Below are 17,009 nucleotides of genomic sequence, written 5' to 3'. Positions count from 1 at the left end.
CTCCAAAAGAAAAACAATAAGAAGAGCCTTAAGATGTGTATGAATAAGTGGAGAATGAGGGGATCTAAAATTAAACAACACAATATATCTCTGACTAGTGTGTGGATATAACATTATTTTTGGCACACAGATGCAAAAGAGTGGTCAGTAGATGAGAGATACTTACAACTTCCTAACCAGAACCAGGAAGATTTTACTATTTAAATCTCCAACCAGAGCCAAATGGAAAGTTGGCATAGGGAAGGTTTTTATGACCCTGGATTTTTATGCTGATATTGGGCAACTGCTGGAAATGTATCCCCACAGCCAATAGTGAGATCCTGGACCATATTATGAAGGTTCTTTTGTTCTCCGTCACCTCTGTGATGATGAGATCAGGTGACTAGAAATAAAGCTGATGCTTACTGGACTTAAGCCCAAATACAAGATGAATCTCATCACACTCATCTTAAAAGTACTATTCATAGAGCTATATTCTTCTCCAACTTATGTCAAATCTGTACTGGAGAATAATTCCCAGTTTACTCATGGAGTTTATGAACTTTCTTTCCTAGTCTCCCAGCTGCAATTCCTTTTCCAATACTTGGCTCAATAATGGTTCTCTAACCACAGGAAGAAGGAAGACCTGATCTTTTAAGCTTTTATTCAGTGAACAGGCAAGCAGGGTAGAAAATAAACATGGATTTATACAGAAAAAAAAACGTATTTTTCAAAAGGAAGAAAAATCTTAGCCATCCATATATTTAGAAATGAAGTTTCAGCTCCTAATTTGCCTATCTCAGCTACTCTTACATACCGTATTTTCACCCATATAACCCGCGGGTTATATGCGGTTTTTACATGCACAGCGCCCCCCTGCGGGTTATATGCGTGGGCGGGGTATACAGAAAATATTTTACACGATCGGAGGCTTACACGATCGGAGGCTTGCTTCTTTCTCCGTTTCTTCCCCCACCCCGATCTCAGCTGTTTCCTTCTCCTCCGTTCCTTTCCTCTTCCCCAGCGTGCGCAGGCTTCTTTCTCCGTTTCTTCCCCCACCCCGATCTCAGCTGTTTCCTTCTCCTTCGTTCCTTTCCTCTTCCCCAGCGTGCGCAGGCTTCTTTCTCCGTTTCTTCCCCCACCCCGATCTCAGCTGTTTCCTTCTCCTTCGTTCCTTTCCTCTTCCCCAGCGTGCGCAGGCTTCTTTCTCCGTTTCTTCCCCCACCCCGATCTCAGCTGTTTCCTTCTCCTTCGTTCCTTTCCTCTTCCCCAGCGTGCGCAGGCTTCTTTCTTTCTCCGTTTCTTCCCCCCCCATCTCAGCTGTTTCCCTTCTCTTTTACTCGCCGCGGGTTATATGCGTGTGCGGGTTATCTGCGTGTGCGGGTTATCTGCGTGGGCGGGTTATATGCGTGGGCGGGGTATACGGGAAACATTTTACACGATCCAGAAAACCCGCGGGTTATATGCGTGTGCGGGTTATCTGCGTGGGCGGGTTATATGGGTGAAAACTAAGGTCTTCTCCAGAAGTGAGCTGCTATGGATTTGCCTGGGTTTGAGAGAAGCTGTAGCTAAAATTATGGCCGGTTCAGAGAACCTTCAAATCCCACCCCTGGCTGGCCTCACCCACCACTCCCTGCCGCTGCCACCCCACCACACCCCTCCCAGGAGTCTCCAGGTGGCTCATTTTGCATGTGAGGTAAGTGCAGGGCCCGTGCGAAGGCTCAGGAAGGGGAGAAAACAGGCCTCCAAAAGGCCTCCAGAGCCTGTGGGAGGTAGTTCCTCCCCCCCCCCTGAGGCTCAAGGAAAGCCTCTGGAGCCTGGAGAAGGTGAAAATGCCCTCACCCGCTGTGGTGCAGGAAGCCAACTAGGCCACGCCCACCCAGCAACTGAGCAGAGAACCTGTTGCTGAAATTTTTGAAGCCCACCTCTAGTCTTCTCTCTCACCAATGTCCCAGATTCTCTACCTCACCTGGCATCAGTAGAAAAAACAGACATCCTGTCTCCCTTGCAAACTGCCAGACAAACATAAAGAATAAAGTAGAAGATAAATTAAAATAGTTATATCCCAGTAAGCAAACAAAATCCCATGAAGAAGTTCAAGTACAAGCCATGGATAACTGACAATGTCTCTATAAGCAGTTAGACTTATATACCGCTTCATAGGGCTTTCAGCCCTCTCTAAGCGGTTTACAGAGTCAGCATATTGCCCCCAACAATCCGGGTCCTCATTTTACCCACCTCGGAAGGATGGAAGGCTGAGTCAACCCTGAGCCGGTGAGATTTGAACAGCCAAACTGCTGAACTGCAGTCAGCTGAAATAGCCTGCAGTGCTGCATTTAACCACTGCGCCACCTCGACTCTATGAAATATCAGACTGGTCCTTTGAATTTCTCTGGAGAAAGAGAGATTGAATTCGTCATCCACGAATTCCCTAAAAGTAGCTCCTCATAAGGAGACCATCGTGCCTTGCAAGAGTTGAGTAGATGACATCTTTACTCTCAGAAGTGGTGAAGACAAAAACCAGGCAAACTCATTTTGTAATCATTACTTTTGAATGTTCCGTTTAACCACTTAGTGGATATTAGAGACGTCCAAACAGCAAGCTTAATTTGACGCCTGGTGAGTTTTATGTTCTTGGGATTTAAGAAATCTTAAATAAAGTCTCAGAAATTCACAATTTAAATTTAATTATACAAGCAAATGTCCCATTCAAATGAAGAAGGAAGTGGATTTGGGAATAAAGAAAATCATGTTTTTCATCATATATGTGTAATAAAACAACATTCATTTTCATGAAAAATATGCTGTTATTTATTAGATTTATATGTAATCTTTCTCAAAAAAAGGTGAAATTACTCTAACAAATAGCTAAAAATGATAAATCAGATTAAATCTTTCAGCATTTTATATCATAGGGAAAGAAGGCAAAAGGATAAAATGAAACAAAATGCAATAAAATGTAAAATTGAATTATACAAAGGACTACTTTGAGTTTTATTTTTAAAGGAAGTTCCTTTTCGGAAAATACGTAAGTTAGCTTCATGGAAAGAATGCTGGCCGGGTGAAATATGATGTTGGTGTCACTTTTAATTTTCTCTTTGGAAGAACCTTTGTATATTTTACTTTGATTACCTCTTTCAAATCATTTTTCATTTCCATAGTCTCTGAAGACATTATGTACCTCATATAACCTTGCGTTTAGAGAGAATTGAGGATGCTATCATTCTTCTGACATTACGCAGAGAAACTAAATCGTTTTAGTGAAATCAGTTTTTCTTAAGTTAAAATACCTTCAACCCCAAACACATATGTGTGTGCAGATAAAGAGAAAATATTCCCTAAAGGACTTTGCTATAGTTCTCGTATATGAAGAGAGATGAAATCTTATATCATATGACCGTATTTTCCAAAGATTCCGTATATTTTGCGGTTTCATTTTTAAATTGTCATCTTAATAAAATGTGCGCAGAGGTTGTCTTTTGTTTTGTTTTTGCTTTTAATTTTCCATGTGGCCGTTGCCATTCCAGTCATCTTTGTCATCTTTATTCTTTGCCAGGATATTAATTTTCAGATGGGAAGTAATCCATATTGGCCTGTTAAGCGCCAGGTTATGGCCAAAGCAGAAGAGCAGAATGGAGCAGACAGTGGAGAATATCCAGAGATAGGTCTGGAATGTCTTATTCACTGGGTTTTTGGATGCTAGGGGTCAGGGGTGGGTTGCTGCCGGCATTGCTGCTGGTTCATTTCACTCACATTTCACAAAGTCCCAATTTCCACTAACGGTTCACCTGAACCAGGGCGAACCGGTAGCAACCCACCTCTGCTAGGGGTACCAGTGGGGAGGAGGCAGGTAAGAGGCAAGGCACTTTCTTTTTATGTGTGATGTCTTGTTATTTTTGAACGCCCCCACCCCCTGCAGACATTCTAGCTTCAAATCTTTTTCATTTGATATTTCCTCCATTTTTTTTATGAGGCCCATACAAAAGTTTAATAAGTTTGGTTTGGGACACTTCAGTTTTAAAAAAAAAAGTAGTGATCTGAGATATTATCAAGTGAAATAAACAGGGTAATAAAAGTAGCTAGGGATGCCTCCCCACCCTTCTTTCATATCACCATAAACCAGGAATTGTCCACTGAAGGTGGCAAGGTACAGATTTAGAACTAAAGAACGAAAGAAAGAAAGAAAGAAAGAAAGAAAGAAAGAAAGAAGGAAAGAAAGAAAGAAAGAAAGAAAGGAGAAAACAAGAAGAAAACAAGTAGGGATGTGTATTGTTGTATTTGGAAATGTTCTGGATTTAAGCATCCTGGATTTCCCTCTATTACTACAACCTTAGAAGCAGCATTAGGTAAAGATTCCCCTTGCACATATATGCTAGTCGTTCCTGACTCTAGGGCGTGGTGCTTATCTCTGTTTCAAAGCCAAAGAGACAGCACTGTCTGAAGACCTCTCCGTGATCATGTGGCTGGCATGACTGCACACAGAACACTGTTATCTTCCTACCAATGGTGGTTCCTATTTTTTTACTTGCATTTTTTACATGCATTCAAACTGCTAGGTTGGCAGAAGCTGGGACAAGTAATGAGAGCTCACCCTGTTTATGTGGCACTAAGGATTCGAACTATCAAATTGCTGACCTTTCTGATTGACAAGCTCAGCATCTTAGCACTGAGCTATCGTGTCCCTAATAGCAGCATTAGTGTCTGCCAAATCTATATTTTCTAAAATATAGGGGGAAACTTTTTTTTAATGCCAGGTATTTTCATTTGTGAACAGCTTAAAGATGTTTCTCTGTTATTGCTAAGTTGTTGCTGTTGTTATTATGTGGTTAATCTTTGGTGAGATTCACAGCCTTTGGGGCTGGTTGGTAGCTCAACAGCTCGAGTCCTAACCAAGGACCTAGGAACTGTTAAGGTAACGTCAGAGGATATAAGCTGTTCCAAGTAGGGTGGTTTTTTGTAGAATCAGAATGTTCAAGTCTGATAAATTTAGAATTTCCAAATAGTGAGGTAGCCCTTTAGGTTTTGCTTTAAGGGGTCCAATTACAATCAGGACAACACACAATTTCTTTTTCCACAGTCGCTAACTTCAATTTGCAAGTCCCCGTACTTTGTGATTTTTTCTTGCTGTTTATCTTCAATTCGTGCATCTCCAGGTATTGCAATGTCAATAAACCCTCCTTTTTTTTCATTAGCCTTTGTTCACTGAGATCACAATCTATGTGGTTCACCTTCCAAATCTGATACATTCATTTTTGAAATCCACGTTTTGCTGGGTCAGACTGATAGTAAGCTTTGATAATAGAGATGTTTTCTTCCCTAGTCCAGATTTTTCGCTTTTTCACTTTTTCTTCCAGTAGCCTGTCAGCTCCATGCCCTGGTTGCCTAGCAGAGGGAGCTGAGCTCTGTAGCTCATTTTGCACAGAATGCCCAGGAGCCATAGCATCCAATGGAACCCTTGTTAATACGGGCGATGGTTCAGCTGGCATAAATTTCATTTTTTTTTGTATTCACCATATTTGAATGGGTTGTGGAGCAAATTTTGTCTGGCCCTTCACCTGAGACCTGTCTGATATGGTTGCACCTGTTCAGCATAGTCCTTAGGATCATTAGAGCATGCAAGCCCTTCTAACATGACAAGATAAAGCTCCTCGGAATGGTTATTGTTGTTATTGTTGTTATTATTATTATTATACAATTGTATCACAGCGGCCAGTTGTTTCGCCGGATTTGGCATTGGTTACTAGGGCCTCACCCAGGGGCCTAGGATGTCGTAACGTATTTTCGTAATATGCGTGCAGATCCAAGCAGTGCGGCTTTTTGCATTTGACTGATGGTGATTTTGTCAATTTTTAACTGTTTTAAATGTAATTCCAGTGCTTTTGGAATAGCACCCAATGTGCCGATTACCACTGGAATCACCACTGCTGGTTTGTGCCATAGTCATTGAATTTTGATTTTTAAGTCCTGGTAGTTTGCAATTTTTTCATGTTCCTTCTCGGCGACCCTGCTATCACCTGGTATTGCGATGTCTATGATTGTGACCTTATTTTTGTCAATCAGTGTGATGTCTGGTGTATTATGCGCCAGTATTTTGTCCGTTTGTATACGGAAATCCCACAATAATAATAATAATAATAATAATAATAATTATTATTATTATTATTATTATTATTATTATTATTATTATCATTGACAAATACAGTCCGAGTATTCAGCACCGATATTTCAATGCAGTTTGGCATGGAAAAATGCGCCACTGTATCCATAAAAAGGGGCAAAATCACTGCATCTGAGGGAATTGAAATGCCCAATGGCCAACTAATTAAATGCAAAGAAAATGAAGCCTACAAATACTTAGGCATTCTGCAGTTGGATAACATCAAGCATGGAGAAGTAAAAACTATTGTCAGACGAGAGTACACCAACAGAGTTAGGAAAATTTTGAAATCTAAATTGAATGGTGGAAATACAATCAAGGCCATAAATACCTGGGCAATACCAGTTATAAGATACACAGCTGGCATAGTTAACTGGACACAAGCTGATTTGGACCTTTTGGACCGAAAAACCAGGAAACTAATGACAATGCACTACAGTTTACCTCCATGTGGTGATACTGATAGACTATATCTGCCCCGAAAATCAGGTGGCAGAGGATTATTACAAGTGGAGCAAACAGTTGAAGAAGAAAAACGTGCACTGGCTGATTATTTAAAAGAAAGTCAAGAACATCTATTAATCGAAGTAAAGAACAAAAATCTACTGAAGGCCCAACAGACAAAACAAGAATACAGAAAAGATGTGATAAAATCAAGAATGGAGAGTTGGCAGAACAAAGCACTGCATGGTCAATTTCTGGAAAAAATAAAAGATAAAGTGGACAGGGAACAAACTTGGTTATGGTTAAAAACAGGTACATTAAAGAAAGAAACAGAGTCACTAATCCTGGCTGCGCAAGAACAAGCTATCCGCACAAATGCCATTAAGGCCAAAATCGAAAAATCCTCTGATGATGCCAAATGCAGACTTTGCAAAGAAGCTGACGAAACTGTTGATCACATACTCAGCTGCTGTAAAAAAATCGCGCAGACTGATTATAAATTGCGGCACAATTCAGTAGCACAAATGATCCATTGGAATTTGTGCAAAAATTATAATATTAAAACAGCAACAAACTGGTGGGAACATCAGCCTGAAAAAGTCACAGAAAATCAGATGGTCAAGATCTTGTGGGATTTCCGTATACAAACCGACAAAATACTGGCGCATAATACACCAGACATCACACTGGTTGAGAAAAATAAGGTCACAATCATAGACATCGCAATACCAGGTGATAGCAGGGTCGCCGAGAAGGAACATGAAAAAATCGCAAAATACCAGGACTTAAAAATCGAAATTCAACGACTATGGCACAAATCAGCAGTGGTAATTCCAGTGGTAATTGGCACACTGGGTGCTATTCCAAAAGCACTGGAATTACATTTAAAACAGTTAAAAATTGACAAAATCACCATCAGTCAAATGCAAAAAGCTGCACTGCTTGGATCTGCACGCATATTACGAAAATACGTTACGACGTCCTAGGCCCCTGGGTGGGGCCCGACTAGTAACCAATGCCAAATCCGGCGAAACAACTGGCTGCTGTGATACAATTGTACAACAACAACAACAACAACAACAACAACAACAACAACAACAATAATAATAATAATAATTATTATTATTATTATTATTATTACCCATTAGATGTATATGCCTTACAATTCCCTTGTAACTTGCGGGAACATTATCATGTTATATAGCATATTGTTTTTCTATTACTTTGTTGAGGTTTGTTTTATTGTTGAGCAATATTTGTGAGTGAATTGTGATCTACATACACATAATTAAATAATCTTCTGCAGTGTATTTCCTTCTCTTTCTCTCTCATACACATGTGTGTGATTTGATGTGGGAATGGGAATAGGTCTTTTGCGGAGCCAGATTTTTGAAGGCAGGTGATAGGTCAGAATCAGCTGTATTTAACCAGTTTCCTAGGTTGGGAACATGTGGCATACAATTCAGGAAAGCTAGGATAGAGAAAAAGAGACCTTGAGCCGTTCCACATACATAATCTGCACTCTTCTCCAACCCCTGCAACCTATTCATGCATGCTAAAACAAACATGTGACACTGAAATGTGTTTGTTTCCCCAGTCTATTGGAACACAAGATTCTTGACATGGAAGAAAGGCATAAAGAGGAACTAGATACGTTAAAAGAGGAAAAGGGGGACCTGCAAGTTTTGGTATCTCGTCAAACCTACATTATCCAAGAACTTGAGAGGCAACTAAGTAAAGCAACAACCAATAACAGCATTATGCAGAAGCAACAACTTGAACTCATGGACACAGTCCATAGCCTGGTCAGCATTTGTTCTAAAGATGGAGGTAAGATGGTATTAGTTTGAAAAATAAACAGGGGTAAGATTGATTGAATGTTTTTAGTGCAATGAATGACTTTATTCATTCCAGTATACAACTCCCCAAACTAGTTAGTGGGGGAAAAAAGGAACAAAACACATGCGTTCCTCCATATTTCCATTACTAATACCAATGGTCTGTGAGGATTGATATTGCTGATTGTAGACCAGCTCATTGGAAGAAGGTATATAAGTTCCCCTTGAAGTCTAAGAGTGAAAACATTTTATTTGTTTTTCTTAAGAATATAAAATCATTTGATTTGACTACATTAAAGTGGTGCATTTTGGGATGGAAGGAGTACAAGCCATTACTAATGTGCTTATCAGGAATTGGTCTGGTAGTGTGAAATGAGAACATTGGGTGTCGGGTTCCAAAATCAAGGAAGATACTGAGATCTTCTTAAGCAGATATCTTTGTTGTTTCTCATCTACAGAGATAATTCCCAAATTAAAGCAGACTAGTTTGCACCAAAAACATAAATTATGAGACAGGGGTGGGATTCAATCAGTTTGGAATTCAGTCCAGCTCTGAATCGGTAGCTCCGATGATCAGCTGGAAGTGAACTAGTTCGCTCACACAATCAAGTGGGCCTGCCCACCTGACCCTGCACTTTACGTATCTTTATCTTCTCAGCTGAGTCGCTCAGCAGAGTGAATTGTCACACCTCAGCAATTTTCCTTCCCAAGCAGCAATCCGGAAGGTGAATATTCTCTCAATTGCGCATGTGCGCACTCAGCACATGCTCAGAGTGTGCTCAGTGAACTAGTTGTTAAACCAGTAAGATCCCACCCCTGGTATGAGAACTGTCAGCGAGGAGCAATTTTCTCCTTCTTTCTTTCACATAAACTATCTAAATTGTGTGGCCTCTTGTTGCTCTGGAATGCACTGTCTCCTTCCTGAGAACCTAGAAAACTTTCTTTCATATTGGATGAGGCTTGCTGGTTCTTGAAGAATTGCCTGTAAATTCTGATCATTTTTAGAGGATTTGCATTTGCTAGGGTTGGGTTGAACACTAAGTTTGACTCTTGCCATATTGCAGATGGTACAGATCAGGGGTTGGTTCCGACTTCTGTTATTGCCAGTTCTCTGAGGGATGCACATCAAGCATGTGTGAGCTCTTGATGTACAGTAGTAAAATTTTTGCTTCTGTGCATGCACAGAAGCAAAAAACAAGATGGGCCACCTATGGCGCCGCTGATAGAACCAGTTCAGGCACATGGCTGGCTGAGTTATTACCTACTCAGCCGAACCAGTCCGAACTGGTAGGAACCCACCTCTGGTACAGATCAATTTGTCCTTAGTCTTTTGCTCATCTGTATTCTTATTCTGGTAGTCATTTTGAGAAATCGACAAATCCTGACTACTCAAAGTAGTGTGGGCGACCAGTGGAGGTCCTGATGTTGTCGAAAGAAAAATGGCAGCAACTGTAGCTAGTCGGGCCAATACTGACGTGCCTCCATTCCCTAGCCTGATAAAAATACAAATCTCTTTTATTAAAGTGCTGCACTTCTCCTGAGTCAATTTGGTTAAGTCTGTTGGTATCTCCCAGACCTAATTTCCACTTTTTGTTTTGTATTGTATTTTTAAACTATAGTTAAGTTGGATTGAAAAATATTATCTAACTATCTGATAACCTGGTTTTGCCCGGGTATTTATTAATCCTAATCCTGTATTAGACAGGAAAACCCCTGATTTTGTTGAAAATGTCCCAACCAAATATAATTTCTAATGTTGGATTTCCCCCCTTACCAGTAGGAACCCCCTTGTAGAGTACTGTGAAGCTCTTACCATGGCAACTCCACTGTGCTGTACAGTAGAAGCCATTTACAGCAGTATGGTAGAAGCCATTTTAGGGCACAACAGGCTGTATCTTAACAGAACACAGCCCCCAAGGGATATACATACACACACACACACACACACACACACACACACACATCTTCAATAAACTTGATTGTTCTACATTATTATAATGGATGAAGGAGGCATATACCATTCTGAAGTTGAGAAAATTTAAGAATCTGATTTTTAACTTTTTTATTTTATTTTATTTTGAGAGAAGTTTCAAAAAGTCAAAACCTCCCCTGAAAGAAGAAGAATATTTTTCCTATAATATTAATACTAAACCGATAGTCTATAATAAATAAATTGAGAGAATATTAGTATAAAAATCCTGGGTATAAATTTAAGAACCCGATATTTAACTTTTATTATATATTAAGGTAGCAAAGCCTGGCCATGCAAAAGGCTCAACACAGATGTTCAAATCATCTTAATTTCCTGCCCAAAGTATCCGAGGTGAGCCAGCAGTAATCTTATTTTTCCACATTTCATCACAAGTCTATTTGATCAACGATCAGAACAATAAAAGAAAAAGTGCATTATGGTAATGTAGCATAGACTTTTTAAACTTTGTGTAAAAATTTAATAGCACACTATGAAACAAAACTCACCATGGGCACAATATTTATTCTTTGTTACACAAATCTAAATCTGTAGTAATATATTTAGATACTTTAATAACTGCGACACCGAATTCAGCCCCATTAAATGTGATGTTAGGCTTATGGTCTAATAAGAGAAAAGCAAGATAAAACTTATCTGATTTTCCTATCTTGTATTACAAGGGAGAGATGAGAGATTGAAAAATACTTTGATAATATGTGCAGTGCACAAAACATGTTGGGTGGTTTTTTATCAAGTTTGAATTGTGCTGATAGGTTTTTCTGACAAAGGGGAATTTTACCTAATCTACCACTGAGAACTGCTGTAGGTAAAACATCATGTCTGATTCTAAAAAAAGAATTGCTGCTGAGTAGGGGATATACATGTGGTTGAAAATCTACATGATTTCCACTTAGGGTATTTTAAATGTTCCTTGATATGTTTTAAACTAAGTTCATTCTATAGTTTAGTATCAAATAATCTGGCTTTGGCCATTTGACAGGTTATTTTATATTATAAAGACAATAGTAGGCTAAGAGAGAGGCCGAAAAGGACACATTTTTTGAGGACTAGTAAATTCCAAGAGCTTTGAAACTGATCTGTCATCATTAGAAGGATCAATCCTGCTGGGAGGGTGGGGGGGGGGGGAGAGGATTTGAGCCAAAAATTATATATGAGCAGCCATGCCTTTACCTCTACTTTCAACAATTGTTTTCCTACCTAAGGAAAGCATTTGATACATATTTTTATCCATGGAAAATTGATTGTATAAACCTGGTTTGGACCATTTCTGGAGATTCATAATCAGAAAATTGGCCTAAGTGTATTCCATAAAACGTCTGAATTATAAACTTTGCCTCAAATAACTGAAATGCAGCAAGAATATGTTCCTTGCCTTGCAAGGACATGAAAGATACACTAAATGCTAAGAAACACTTAGCATTTCAAGGCTGATTGTTTCATGTATTCTATATGAATTTTCCAAAAACCAATAGCAGGTAGCACCAACACTAAATATTTCAAACTCTTAATTTGTTCTATTTCACTTCCTGAAATAGTCTGCTTATGTTTTTCAGGCTTTCTAGCAAGCTACTATTAGTTTCATTTTCTGCTATTTAATTGTTTTTTTTCTCTCTAAGTGTTGGGATTGCTCTAAGTCTACTGATATCTCCTGTTGGTGTGCATGTTGTGCTTTTGGGCTATAGAAGATATGTGATCCATCTTTGAAGTCCATAAAAAAAGACACAGAGTCAATTTTTCCAAGAGTCAATTTATGTTGATCTCGTTCATATCTGAGTCATGCTCATTAGCTTCCATTGTCGGATGATAAGTTTTGAAATACTATTGGAAATAAATATCAAATGATTAGATCTATATTCCTTATTCTTATTTTATGCCAATACTCAGACTTTTTGTTGACTTTGACATGTATATATGTTTATATACATGTCAAATATATATGTATATATGTATATATGTATATATGTATATATGTATATATGTATATATGTATATATGTATATATGTATATATGTATATATGTATATATGTATATATGTATATATGTATATATGTATATATGTATATATGTATATATGTATATATGTATATATGTATATATGTATATATGTATATATGTATATATGTATATATGTATATATGTATATATGTATATATCAGTGATAGGTTCTTACCGGTTTGGACAAAGTCAGCCGAACCGGCAGTGATATGGCGGCCTGGGTCGCTGAAACCAGCAGCAACCCAGGCCTGCCCCACCCCTGAACTGGTTCTTGGGGCGGCGCCATAGATGCCACCATCTTTTTTTTGCTTCTGCACATATGTAGAACCATTTTTATTACACCGTGCATGCGCATGCAGTGCGCATGAAGCACGCACATGAGCAAACCAACAGTAGTGCCTGCCAGAACCCACCCCTATATATTCATTCCCCAATTTTCATAAGTAAAATATGTGTTTCAGTTGGATAAACATTACTAATACTGTAACATAATCTACTCAGTAATGTTTGCAGGATTCTATTGCAGTGACTGCCTTGATATAACATCATTGTCTTGCCTCTTTAACTCAAATAGTGACAGTTAAATAATGTATATTATATGCTATACCACATTGTTATATACAGTTTAGGTGTAGCAGAAGGAGAAGCACAGCCTGGGGGTGGACTTAAGAAAGGAATCAAACAGGAGTCATTAAAATCCCACAGTAGTGCAAGTCCATCTGCTCTTGAATTCTATTAACTCTTATCTAGGGCCATTTTTGTGCTGTTAGTTGAATATATTTTTGTGTATAGGAATAAGCAATAAATCAGCTGAACTGGAGCTTAGCACACCATCCTGATTCTCCCCACTTGATATAAGACAACTTCATTCCAAGTCTTTTCTTAGAATTTAATTGATAAGGTGATTCTAAGGAATGATTATAATAATTAGTTGTAGTTGTAGTTGTAGTTGAGTTTATTTATAGGCCGCCCTTTTTCCTGAGGGGACTCAGGGTGGCTAACAACTTGTATAGGAGGGGGAACATACGATGACATATAAACACAATGTATAATTAAAATCGAGCAACATTCATTCAACATTCGGGTGGGGGCGGATTATACTCTTTACCCCCAGGCCTGACAGGATAGCCAGATCTTGAGGGATGTGCGGAAGGTCTGAAGGGTGGTGAGGGTACGAATCTCCACGGGGAGATCGTTCCAGAGGGTCGGAGCTGCTACTGAAAAGGCTCTCCTCCGCGTAGTTGCCAGCCGGCACTGGCTGGCAGATGGCACTCGGAGGAGGCCTAATCTGTGAGATCTAATGGGTCAAGAGGAGGTGATTGGCAGGAGGCGGTCTCTCTTAGGCTTGATCAACGATAATCACCAACCTATCTTCAATAGAAAATGGGAATCATCCACAGAGTAATTAGCAGAATGGCTATTGATATTATTCAAACACACGAAGAGACCAATTTATGAATAATTATTCAATTTATAAATTGATTTATCTTCTTCAGGTTAATTAAATTTCATTCAGCATTTAACAATCCCTACATAATAGTTTTGTTGACTTGGTGGCTTTCCAAATGTGTTTAGGCTGCAGCTTCCAAAATTACCAGCCAATTTTTCCAGCTAAGACTGCTATAGTTCTAGTAAAAATACATCTGAAATTACACTGGAGAGAACTGGTATACTTATGCCTGTTTTTGTTTTTATAGCTCCTCTGATACCCTGCTTTAAACACTCCAAATCACTATGAAATTAAATGGCTGTATCAGTATTGGTGAACTTTTTTGAAATGTGAGGCATGTGTGTGCCAGAAATGAGAAAAGCAGCCATCCAGTGCACATGCATGCACTGGGAAAATGCATGCGCATGGGTCACCTGGGTCATCTGGTTTCTGGCATGCATGCACAAATGAAGATCAGCTGGCCGGTGCATATGCATGCACCAGAAACCAGAAGAGCAGCCACCTAGTGCGCATGCCTGCACTGGGAAGATTATATTCCAGTTTACGATGCATGCATTTGCACCAGCCACCTGGTCTTTCAATTTGTGGTGTGCATGTACATGCAAAGATCAGCTGGATGGTGTTCATGTGTGTGCCACAAACTGGAAGATCTTCCCAGTGCACGCATGAGCATCAGGCAGCTGTTCTTCTGATTTCCAATGTTCCCATGTGAAAACCAGCTGGCTGGTGTGCTGGAACCCCAAAGAACAATGAGCAGCAGCTCATGTGCCAGGAGAGATGTGTCTATGTGACACTTCTGGCTTGTGTGCCATAGGTTCTCCATCACAGGACTATACAAAGCAATTTTGGGCAAAGCATTATGCTGATTATTATAGTACTTTGAGTGTGTGAGTTGGAATTTTATATTTGACCATAGTCTACTGTTCTGACCCCCCTGACTGTGAATACACTAGAATGCAGGCTTGGCTGTTTGCTCAATTACTGAGATAACGAATCATTTGGCTGAGAGCCCAGGCAACTCACATTCAATACAGTAACTGCAGCAATCCAGATAATCCAAACAAAGCAACCCAGAGAGTCCAAACGAACAGACACGGCTAGAATACACAGATAGATTTTATTCACTAATTTGAATGGTTGTTTCCTGCAAATGTCCCCTCCCAACGCCTCACCTATAATCTCTCTTGGGAGGGGCCAAACAACAACTACCTGTGCTTAATCATCTTCTGTGAGTCTGCCTATGGAGTTACTGCTTCCGTTTCTCAGCCTGTCTCAATCTAGCATCAGGGACAAACTGCCTTTGATCCTCCCCACTGCTCCACGTCTCGGGTGCCTCCTGGTGGCCAACCAGCCTCTCTGGTCCCTGCTCCGAGTCTGAACCCTGCCCAGAGTCCTCCACATCTTTCATGGCAGACTCATATGGTTCCTCGCTATCCGAGTCCATCAGCAGCTCAACCGGATCCTGCTGGGCCACAACAGTCTACTAGGAAAACAAATGTGTCATTGGAACACCTTTTGAACCAGAATCATCTGTAGTGGAAGAAATTGAAACAGTGATCTGTAATTTTGTTTGAAGACTTTATATCACTCATGAAAAGCCAAAAGTTCCCAGCTGTGTGAAAAGCTTTTTGTGAAAATAAACTCAAAGCAAAATGCCAATTTTGTGTACAATGGAGGCTAGGAAGGTGAATATTTTGAGATGATTTATCTCAAAAGGTATTTTTCCAGGCTTCAGAAACCTTTACCTAGAGAGCCCTAGGATTGAACTTGGGACCATAAGATTACAAATCACATGCTTTCTCACTGAGATATGTTTTTCCTTCCTGAATGTCCAATTAATGACTACAGTATTTTTTTTCCTGCAAAAAGATATTCAGCATGGAGTCTAAGCCAAAGCTGCCTGTTGACCAGCAGACTTTTTCTTGGGAAATGCCTGCTGATGGCTGGCTGGTTAGGGCACAGCTGTGGAGTATTTGGCAAGCTGCATTGTAGTTCAACCCAGGTGCAGCAGGAGGAAAGAGATTCTTGGCATAGGAAGCCCTTTGACTTGGTTGGGGGAAAAAAGTGGCTCCATCCTGGAGTAATTACAGGTTGGCATTTTGCCAGCCAAGCAAACATCATTCTTTGTTCACATACTCATACACCCGGAGTGTGAAGTGGAGGGAAAGAAAAAGCATCCGATTCCTTTAAGAACATCAATCGCTGGCAGCTCAGTTTCACGCCAGGTTTGGGGGAAGAAAAGGCACCTGTAAGAAAGCTTTTGTTCCACCACACCATGCTGAGAAACTCATTTGATAGAAACACAAAAGGAACAGTGAGACCCTCATCAATTCCCACCCCCCTTTAACCTTTCTTCATAGAGCTGTTATTTAAAAATATCCTAAGAGGTACGATTTGAGCCAGTAAATGCTTTTTTATCCTAGAGAAATATTAACTGTGAAAAAAATGAACTTTGGTTATTTTGTGTGGGTAAAGAAGTTGGCCAAAAGTCATTCGAAAGACAGCAGCTGTAGTAAGGACTGGCATGTTCTTTCCTCATGCTGCAATCCCATGTACATTTCATATTACCTGGCAGCATGATAGAACAGAGTGAATACTGGGTAATGGGTTTCAGCTTCTATTAGACTTGTGTTGAAGAAATAGGAGGGGACATCCCATTGACTTTAGGTATATATTCTAAGGATGATTTTGCTATTGTGCATAGTAAAAAACTATGTTTCTGAACCTCGCTGACTTTAAAATGTGTGGACTTCAACTCCCAGAATTCTCCAGCCAGCATGGGGAATTCTGGGAGTTGAAGCCCACACATTTTAAAGTCATGGAGAAATACTGATAAAGAAAGCTTAGGACTGGTTTATCTTATATACATTAAATTCTACTCTGTGGCATTAGCTGTAGGCAGCCTGTTGTGTAAGAACATTGTTGGCTCTTAGCAGTCCCTTAGGCTGATTTTCTCCTTTTCAGATTTGTTTCATTAAACAAAACTTTTTTATTAAATAAAAATTATATAATAAAAATAATGGTCCACAAAGCTTATTTTTATTTGATTTGTATAGCTGCCCACTTCAAACCAGTAACAAATACCCATTTATATTTTGATTTTGCACAGGTATTAACAAGTGCCACATTGATAAGTAGTAAGAATCTCTATC

The 17,009-nt window shown here is 39.6% G+C and overlaps 1 protein-coding gene across 1 annotated transcript in view; it reads left to right on the top strand.

Annotated features, from left to right (window-relative positions):
• The window catches only part of ANGPT1 (angiopoietin 1), a 146,103-nt gene that overhangs the window by 79,935 nt on the left and 49,159 nt on the right, over window positions 1-17,009 (top strand). The window contains exon 4 of the mRNA XM_032222839.1: window positions 8,178-8,410. Within this exon, the coding sequence (XP_032078730.1) occupies window positions 8,178-8,410 (233 nt within the window). The remainder of the gene's footprint in view (window positions 1-8,177; window positions 8,411-17,009) is intronic.

This window comes from Thamnophis elegans, chromosome 8 (assembly GCF_009769535.1).
Source record: "Thamnophis elegans isolate rThaEle1 chromosome 8, rThaEle1.pri, whole genome shotgun sequence".
In the NCBI taxonomy this organism is placed as follows: domain Eukaryota; kingdom Metazoa; phylum Chordata; class Lepidosauria; order Squamata; family Colubridae; genus Thamnophis; species Thamnophis elegans.
This window is presented reverse-complemented; position numbering and strand designations above follow the sequence as displayed.